Below are 10,000 nucleotides of genomic sequence, written 5' to 3' on the forward strand. Positions count from 1 at the left end.
TCTCTCTCTCTCTCTCTCTCTCTCTCTCTCTCGCTGACTCACTCTATTTGTCTTTGACTCTTTCTCTCTTGCTCTCTCCTTCTCTCTCTCTCTCGCTCTCTCGCTCTCTCTCTCTCTCTCTCTCTCTCTCTCAGAAGGGGAGAGTATGTAAGGAGACGCTGCTGTGTCAGCGTGTTGCCATGACAATGCCGTCAGTCCCCAGTTTAGTCGTCCCTTGTGGCTGTGTACCCCCCTCGTCTGACTGTCCCCCACGCCCCTTTTTACACACACACACACACGCACAAACACACACACACACACACACACACACACACACACACACACACACACACACACATATCGTACACACACACACACATATCGTACACACACACACACACACACACACACACACACACACACACACACACACACACACACACACACACACACACACACACACACACATACACACACACACACACACACACGTACACACACACACACACACACATGGTCAGATGGTTGAATTGATCCAGGCATGCGGAGAACCAGCCGTGGGCACTTAGTGCAACCTGCCTATGTCATCAGCTACAAGCCTTCCATAGTCCTCTGTCTGTTCCTCGTGGGTAGATGTTCTTCATAGAGGCCATTCATTGATAAAAGTGGACTCTACTGATACATTCATAAATTCCCATAGATGTTACTCAGATACTCATAGATGCCGTTCATGATCCTCTTTGAAAATGTCAGAAATACATGTTTACATGTTTAGTACAGTGATAGCTTATGTTTTTTATTTTCATTATGTATATATTTTTTGTCATATTTGTATTTGGTTTATACTTATTCCATTCGTTTCACTTCAATGCATCCCTATATGAACTCTAAGCTTGCATGATGAAAAGCCCTACCACACAAACATTTTGATCTATTTCCTGCATAACATTTTCAACTATCGCAAAGTTTCTTTCTACACTATGAACGTTCACTTCTGTGGGTGCATATAGCATCTTAACTTTATCCACGTTCAAACTTTTTTGCTTGGTGGTGTAATCATTTGCATCATAAATCATACGTATACACACACACACACACACACACACGCACACACACACACACACGCACACACTAAGACTTAGGGTCTTGGCAAGCGCTACTATCGGGAGAAAGAGAAATAGCACCTTCACGGCCATATATTATCAGCTATGTGTGACGCCGCAGACAGGCTAACAAGAAAAATGCTCATAAATAAGCACGGAGAAGAGAGAATGAACGAACGGGAGAATGGGAGTGCGGGGGCCCGGACTTAAGAAGAGGTGTCTAAACTCCGTTTTTTATTTATTTCCTGTATTATTTATGGGTTGGCATTCCTCTCCCGGCTGCCGTGGTTTTGTATGGTGCTGTTTCAAGGCTACGGGGCCGCAGTAAAGTGACTTATGCTCTGCATTGTCCTCCCTCCACTCATCACACCTCCACCACCGACGACTTTTGTTACTGCTTTTACTCCTCATGGTGACTTGATGAAGCGGAAAAATGGACTGAAAGCATTTTCTGTTTTTCTCTCTTCTCCATTTATCTTTCTTTCTGTATCGCTCTCTCTCTCTCTTCTCTTACTCTCTCTCTCTTACTCTTACTCTCTGTCTCTCTCTCTCTCTCTTCCCTCTCCTCCCTCTCTTCCCTCTCTCTCTGTCTCTGGCTCTCCCACGCCGTTCCACTCCCACAGTTAAATCAATTCATGAATCTTCTCTAATTGTTTGTGGTCCATGGGGAGTTTACTTCATTAGGCGCAGCGTGCAGTACTACTAGCACTACGGCCTCCTAGCGCCCCTCCCCCAGCGCCTCCCATAGCAGGAGGCCTCCCAGACCTCTAAGGGAGGAGGAGGAGGAGCGGGCGTTATCTGAGGACGACTATGGAGGAGGAGGAGGAGGAGGAGGAGGAGGAGGATGAGGAGGAAGGAGGAGGAGGAGGAGAGGGAGGAAGAGGAGGATGAGGAGGAAGGAGGAGGAGGAGGAGATGGAGGAAGAGGAGGTGGAGGAGGAGGAGGAGGAGAGGGGGAACGGGCGTTATCTGAGGACGACTATGGAGGAGGAGGTGGAGGAGAGGTAGAAGGAGGAGGAGGAGGAGGAGGAGGAGGAGGAGAGGGAGGAGGAGGAGGAAGAGGAGGAGGAGGAGGAGGAGAGGGATGAGGAGGAGGAGGAGGAGAGGGAGGCGGAGGAGAGAGATGAGGAGGAGGAAGTGTAGGAGGAGGAAGAGGACAGGGGGAACGGGCATTATCTGAGGACGCCTATGGCGGTGGAGGATGAGGAGGAGGGGGAGGAGGCGGAGAAAGGGGTAGGACCCCCCCCCTGACTTGCATAATCTTCCTGCCCACCTTTTCCACTGATTGGGACTGGTGTCCTCTTGACCTTGGAGCTGTTTTAGCGCTTGGAAACATACACCTCATTATTCCACATAAACAAAAAAGACACATCCTGGACACGTGTGTGTGTGTGTGTTTTTTTTACTCTGCATTGGGATATATTCGGCATTCAAAGGGGTGCATATCATTATTTCAAGGCAAGGAGCCGTGATTGTGTCTGTTTGCCCTTGGGCTCTCACCATTTTAGCTGCGTATACAGTATGGGGTTTATTATTCTACTGAAACGACGCACTTGGTTCGCCCTCTGAAAGCCTAAAGTGGAGCATATTGATAGGGTGTGTTTTTTTCCTTTACATAGCAGATTATTGCCTAAAGCGTAACGGGGGTGAGTGTCAAGGCACAGAGCAGAGCTTCGATTGCATTACTGCATTACCGTCAGCAGGATTTAGTTAAAAAAAAAAGACAGAAGGTTCACGTCCCTGGTTGTCAAGATGGCTGCCCCCCTGCATATACGAATGCTTACTGAACAGAAACATAACTGTGAACTCAATACATTTAAGAGTCCCATGCCAGTGCCTGTCAGACCTACTGCATGTCCTCTTGCGTCCAGTTGCAATGCATTATGGCAGTGGTTCCCAACCAGGGGTACGTGTACCACTAGGGGTACGCGAGCACACCTCAGGGGGTACGTGGAAAAATGTAACTTTGAATGGGGGACAATTGAGTGGGTACTCATTGTACAACAAAAAGGCTTAGGGGGTACGCGAGACAAAAAAGGTTGGGAAACACTGCATTATGGTCACTATACTAGTGTGTGGGCGTGTTATTTCAGTGGCTTGAGACTTAAAACATGTCAAACTGAGCCATAGCTGTTAAAAAAAAACAAATAAGCTTCATGCCTTAGCCTTAAGCGTGTGCATTACCACCGTCAGAGTGACTATGCGTTATTGTAACGGCCTTCGATAATGTTTCCAAAGGGATCACTCGGCCTGCATAATTACTTGGGGCCGATATCAGGATGGCTGCCTCATCATAAATACTGAAGGGCAATATGAGGATGGCTGCCTCGCTAGGTAAGGCTAAGACAAGCTGCTTGTCGTGCAGACGAGAAGTCAACGCAGACCGATCGATTCTCGAGTCCGTAGAGTGCCGTTAAGAAGGGATGCGTAATTGGAGAGCAAAACCCTCTAAAAAACCTGTTTCAAAACTCTTCAAAAGACATTTTTCAAATAATCTCAATCTAAAAAGCCACTTAAAGTGGAAATGAAGCAGTGGCACACAAACACATTTTCAGCGGCTAATTTGTTTTAAAATGTGAGAGGCAAATCAGTAAATCATAAATTCAAGCGGTTTCGTTGGAAAATTACATTTTAATACCGACTTCGACCACTAGGGCGCCGCCATTATTTTTGCTTACGTCACCCGAATGGTATAGCTGACAACTTGATTCGATCATACCGTTAGCTTGCATTCATTGTGAAGCTAAGCTATCAAACAAGTATGGCAAATATGGTAGGTGTTTATCGTAAGTGGGGGGGATCCTTTTGTATCGCCCCCGGATGCTCTAATGAGTACTACAGGGTCAAATCGAAAGACATTCATTTTCATTTATTTCCTGATCCTGACAAAAAACCTGAAGCATTTAAGAGATGGCTGGCAGCTCTGAAGCGCAAGCACCCGCCAAGCGGAACTGGGCAGAGGGTCTGCAGTAAACACTTCTTAGAGAGTGATTATTTGAAAGAGGGATCATTTACGGATGAGGGGCAATTTGTTTGGCGCACTACCAGTCGTTTGAAACCAGATGCTGTACCCTCAATTTTTGACTTCAGCGGATACAGTGTCGGAGAGACTGACAGACCCACAACATCTGAGCTCTCAGGCTCTGCCATTGGGCGCCGAGACCGAGCACATAAACGCGCTTGCCAGGCAGAGGAAAGAGAGGTAAGTTGTTATTCTACCGACTTGAAAATGATATCAGTATCCATATCCAAGATGAAATATCTATTTTGTTATTCGGCCAAGTTTTCTTGAGTCAGACCAACTGCTTTTCACTCCTGTCGAGAGATAGTGAATTCTCGGAAATGTGTTGTTTAGTTATATTCAAAGATGAAGCTAGCTATGAAGCTAGCTGTACAGCTAGAGCTACGGGATACAAGTTTGGCATGGGTCGACTGGTTTAGTTATTGGGGTCGTCACCGTTATGCATTCAGAAGAAATGAATATGGAAGGTCTGTTTCTTTAGCCATGTATAAGCTTTTGAGAGAACAGACAAGTGTGGCTGCTCACCACAACCGCTCGACTCACACTGGTGAATTATAAGAGCGCTCCATTATCCAAGCTCCCGCCCTTGGCTTGTGTTTATCGCTACTCATTCGGCCACCCCCAGAGAAAAGTGACGTTTTCCAGCCGCAACCTTTTGGGGTGCATTTTCCGTTCAACACCGTGATGGCAAATGAGAAATTGACTTGTGAATTGTACTTATGCAAGATACTGACGTAAACTTGTCTCGCCAATGACGACATCATCAGGGAACAAGCATAAGGGAGTTCTGGAGTTAGGTTAATGATCATGAACCCAAATACCAGGCTACGGGAAGGCAAGTCGATCAGAGGCAATCAAGACTCGCTTTCATGTCACTGTGTGCTCTTCTGTCATGGACAGAAATCTATAAATCTTTTGGACATCCTTCATGGGCGCAGGTGCGTCAACGGGATAGTACCGCACTCTCGATTGAACGCTAAACAAAACTGTGCGAAATAGAAAAAAAGACGCAGGTGCTACAACCACATCTATTGCCACTACTGTGTTAATTAAGTGATCACCAGCAAGGGAAAACGAATAAGCAATGCTTTTATAAATGTATAATCCAGGGGGGAAAAGTGTAATTTAAAGTTATTTAATTTAGTGTCAAGAATTTTCTTGCCAGTAGGCTACCACTGTCATTGAAGGCAACACAATTGTGTGTAGCATTGTGTATAATGTGTGTGTGTTTCTTTTTTTAAGATGATGGCACCATTGGTGGAGGGTCCAAGAAGGCAGGGCAGCGGCAGTAGTGTCGACGGCAGCAGCAGAAAAGTGGATGCCAGCACCCAGACTGATCCAGTACTACCGGAACTTAGAAGTCAGGGAACCGTGACTGAGGACATTTACAACTGGCAAAGTGTCATTAATGACCACTCCTACAGCACATTCCTTGATGATTTCAGTCTGGAGAACATCACAACACCAAGGGCTTCATCACCACTGGAAAGTACAGCATCACTCTCTTCGATGAGTGAGGAGTCAGTCCATGAAGACATGCCTTTGGATGATTTTGAATTTTCACTGAGTGAAGAAGATACAGACACTAGTTTTATCGATGAAGAGGATGAGGAGGTCAGTGTCTCCAGTGACCGAAAGAGCATTGTTTCGACTGAACATCTTTTGAAGCTCTTCAATGTGTGCCACTGGGAGAACTGTGGGAAGTGTTTAGTGCAACCACCTGAGGTTCGCAGAATTGGTTTCGGAATGAGAGTTGTTACAGAGTGCATTGATGGCCACACTTACAACTGGACTTCCCAACCCCTTTTGCGAGGTGTCATGGAATGCAATGTCTCCATCCCTACAGCTGTGTTTGTCACGGGAAATGAATGCACTCCATTCATGGAGGTCTGCGAGGCACTTCAGTTGGATAGCCTCTCAAAGAGGCAGTGGTTTAACATCCAGAAAGCCTATGTCATCCCAGTTGTCAATGAGACATGGTGTTTGCATAATGATGCAGTAATGAGCACAGTGAGCGAGGAGCCCTTGATGGTATCAGGAGATTCACGTTACGACAGCCCAGGTCACAATGCATCATACGGCACATACTCTCTCATTGACACCAAGTCTGGTGTAGTCGTGGCCCAAGAGACCGTAAATGTTGCTGAAGTCAAAAACAGCTACTGGCTTGAGGTGGAGGGCCTACATCGATGCCTTACCAAGCTCATTGAGCATGGCATTTCAATCTCAGTCTTGGCAACAGATTGCCACCCATCGGTTCAAAAAGTGATGCGGGAGGAGTATGGTGGCATCAAACACCAGTTTGACTTATGGCATATTGCAAAAAACCTGAAGAAGAGACTGCTGAAGTGCCAGGACGAGCAACTTCTTGAGTGGGCGAGGATGATTGCTAATCACTTATGGTACTGCGCCATGACATGCAACGGAAGTGCCACCAATCTGAAGGAGAAGTGGATATCTGTGCTGCACCACATCACCAACGTCCACTGCTGGACATCGGGGGAGACAATTAGAAGATGTGACCACCCACCGTACACTGCAGAAGATGAGAAGAAACGGCCATGGCTCAACCCCCGCTCAACTGCATTTGAACGCCTCCAGAGTGTAGTGTTGGACAAACTTCTGCTGAAAAAGCTTGAGCACGTCACAGAGGGCATTCATACAGGAAGACTTGAGTGCCTACACTCTGTCTACACAAAGTATGCAACCAAGCGGAAAAAGTATTTGAAAGACAGCTTTCAGGCTCGACTCCGTGTGGCAGCACTGGACCATAACAACAACGTGGTCCGGGAGGATGCGACTAAAAGTGATGGAGAAAAGCAAATGAAGCACTACTTCTCAAAGGCTGCAAATCGGCATGTGGTGGCCCCTGTGAAGGTGGTGAAAGACTACAGCTTCCGGAAGGAAATCGTGGCAGCAGCTCTGAGGAGATGTGAGGTGGTCTCTATCCGTCAAGTGCTGAGGGAATGTCCACAAGGGAAAATGATGACCATTGCTGAACACAGAGGGATTGAAAAACCAGACAAAGAAGTGTCTGTGTCAACACACCTCAGCAGATTTCCCAAAAACCTAAATCCAGAGGTGTAGAAGAGAGGATTGTAAAGAAGCGCAGTCCCGTTCAAGGTAGAACTATATGTTCAAATCCTTTGTGTGTGTGTGTGTGTGTGTGTGTGTGTGTGTGTGTGTCTTTTTTAGAAATGTATATAGTAACTTGTGGCATATAGACTTCATTTACAAGTACACGTAAGACCAGTGTTTGAATATTTTGTGTGTGTGTGTCTCTCTCTCTCTCTCTCTCTCTCTCTTTTAGACCAGAGGAGACTGCCCCCCACACACAGCCTATTCTTGTCCTTCATCTAGTGAGTGACCGTTACCCTCACTTTATCAATACTGAAAACATTAATTGTGTTTATTACCCAAAACACTAATAAGCCTACATAACCATAACTCTGCTTATTTTCTCTCTGCTGTCAACTGCAACCAGCCCAGCCCAGCCTTGACGCGATCCCCACATATCTGCTAAAAAACGTACTTGGTTGCTTAGCAGCACCTTTACTGCAAATTGTTAACACCTCTATGCTCACAGGCATTTTTCCAAGCTCATTCAAAACAGCCATGGTAAAGCCACTCCTAAAAAAGACAAATTTAGATCAGAATTATTTTAAACAACTACAGACCTATATCAAACCTCCCCTTTATAAGCAAGGTACTAGAAAAAGTTGTATTTAAACAGCTTAATCAACATCTGGCTGGGAATGATATCTTGGAAAAATTCCAATCAGGCTTTAGAGCCAACCATAGCACTGAAACAGCACTAACCAAAATAATAAGTGATCTTAGGCTCAGCACTGCCGCTAACAAAGTTTCAGCACTTATCCTCCTCGACCTTGAATTTGAGTTTGACATCCCTGCAATAGACCATAACATAGCAATTGACCGCCTTAAATATTGGGTAGGACTGTCCGGCCACGTCTTAGAGTGGTTCAAAACATATATTACAGGAAGACAGTTTTTTGTCACCATCGGAGAATACATCTCCAACAAGTATGATGTGCCTTTTGGAGTTGCTCTCCTCTTCTCTCTATATATGTTGCCCCTGGGCTCCATCATCAGAGAGCACTGTTGTAGCAATGTTGATTTGCATAGCTATGACGATGACAATGGTCTTCCCCCTAATTATATCTCTAACATGCTCTCTTTTTATGCCCCTGCTCGAGCTCTCAGGTCCACTGATGCCAAGCTGCTAAGGACCCCCACCCCCCCGCAAAAGATCAGCGACGCCGCGTTCGTTTGCTATGCGCCTTAGAGATGGAACGCCCTCCCCATCGAGATCCGATCAGCCACCTCCGTCGACTCCTTCAAGAAGCAGCTGAAGACCCACCTCTTCATCCTTGCCAACTCCTAGCTGCCAAGGCGTCATAGTGTCCCAGCTGCCGCAGCGTCCTTACTGCTCACAACCAGCCCTGGCAGGGGGCTCCCCTGGGTGGCCGCTGGTCTCTGCCTGAGGTTTCTTCCTGACTATAGGGTTTTTTTTTCAGACCTCACTGAGCTTTTCCCCCCCCTACAAACTATGATTCAAGCGAAAGGGAGTTTTTCCTCACCCCTGATGCCACCAGGGGCCGCACCTGAGCGCCCAATCTCTGTGTGACTATCTATGACTTATGCTAGGCCCAGCCACTATACAAATACAATTATTATTATTATTATTATTGTTTTTAGTAACTTGTGCTGATGAAAAAAGAAATTACAAATATGTGAAATACTTAATGTAAATATTAATTACTAATACATGTAAACTGTTTAAACAACTAATTGTTTGGTTGGCAATGAATAAAGTACACAGCAGAATTATTCATAGCTTGTATATATACCATTTTTTATTTCCTAAATCACATATTATAAAATTCAAAGCCACAGTACTGTGGGGAGGGATAAACAGCCCGGATGGCACCGACAACACAGGCTGGTAGTGGAATCCTGTTCCTCCTCCCCAGGTGACCCCTGGACCATAGGCTGAACTGCCTATAAGCTGTAAGCCTGTAAAGACTGGCAGAAAGAAAGTACATCACTGTCTAGTAGAAACTTTGTATCTCCACTATTTAGTTATTTAATTCATTCTCTATTCATCATGAAATATAAATCAGTAGCCTACCCTACTGGGCCTACTGGTGAGTCTCCATGTCTATAGCCCCTAGGCTATGATAAACTCTGTCATAACCAAGTTTAATGTTGAAATGATGTATTTTGAAAAAAAAGTGATTTATAAATGAATTAATAAAAAACAATGAATAGTGGAGATAACACATTGCTGCTGGACAGCGACGACATCAGCATCATCTCATGACTATTTATATTGTTACGGGAGGAGACTAGACAATGCAGACTGTCATTTGTAAGAGGGGTGGGTGTGTCAACAAGCACTGAGGCCAGTGGCTTCGGTTCTTGTTGACACACCCACCCCTCTTACAAAACAGTGCGTTGTGAACTGTCTTTTTTAGCGGAGGTGGCTTCTGCAGTTCCTCAACTACCGGTATGCCAAGAGTGGATATACATCGCTGGCCTTGCCATGCCAAGGCAACGTTACCAGCAAACATTTAATTGTCAACACAACATACTACGTGAAATTGTGAACATGCAACGTTGACAGGTATGTTTGTCCGAAGGATTAGCCAACGATTGCAGTTCCTACTATGGTGCGCTAAGCGTTAGCTCTGAGTAGCTGCTTTGAGATGTCCGAGTCCGACTGCTAAGGTATTGTACATTACAGGCAGGGGGACTTCGCGTGTTGTATTTTGACCATATATCGGTGTGCTAATTAATTGTGAAATCCTACCAGCTGTTTACGGGTCGCTCCAACGTGTCAGCTCTGATGTCCCTCATCAAAAGTAAGGAGACGT

At 45.6% G+C, this 10,000-nt stretch overlaps 2 protein-coding genes across 2 annotated transcripts in view; both read left to right on the forward strand.

Annotated features, from left to right (window-relative positions):
- The window catches only part of LOC134455365 (solute carrier organic anion transporter family member 5A1), a 128,088-nt gene that overhangs the window by 42,716 nt on the left and 75,372 nt on the right, over positions 1–10,000 (forward strand). The gene's annotated exons all lie outside the window — the stretch shown is intronic.
- On the forward strand, positions 6,243–7,462 carry LOC134454929 (uncharacterized). Its single transcript, XM_063206018.1, has 2 exons — positions 6,243–7,226; positions 7,414–7,462. The coding sequence occupies exon 1, from the start codon at positions 6,372–6,374 to the stop codon at positions 7,188–7,190; it is 819 nt and encodes a 272-aa protein (XP_063062088.1). The 5' UTR covers positions 6,243–6,371; the 3' UTR covers positions 7,191–7,226; positions 7,414–7,462.

The sequence above is a fragment of the Engraulis encrasicolus genome, chromosome 9 (genome assembly GCF_034702125.1).
Source record: "Engraulis encrasicolus isolate BLACKSEA-1 chromosome 9, IST_EnEncr_1.0, whole genome shotgun sequence".
Classification (NCBI taxonomy): Eukaryota; Metazoa; Chordata; class Actinopteri; order Clupeiformes; family Engraulidae; genus Engraulis; species Engraulis encrasicolus.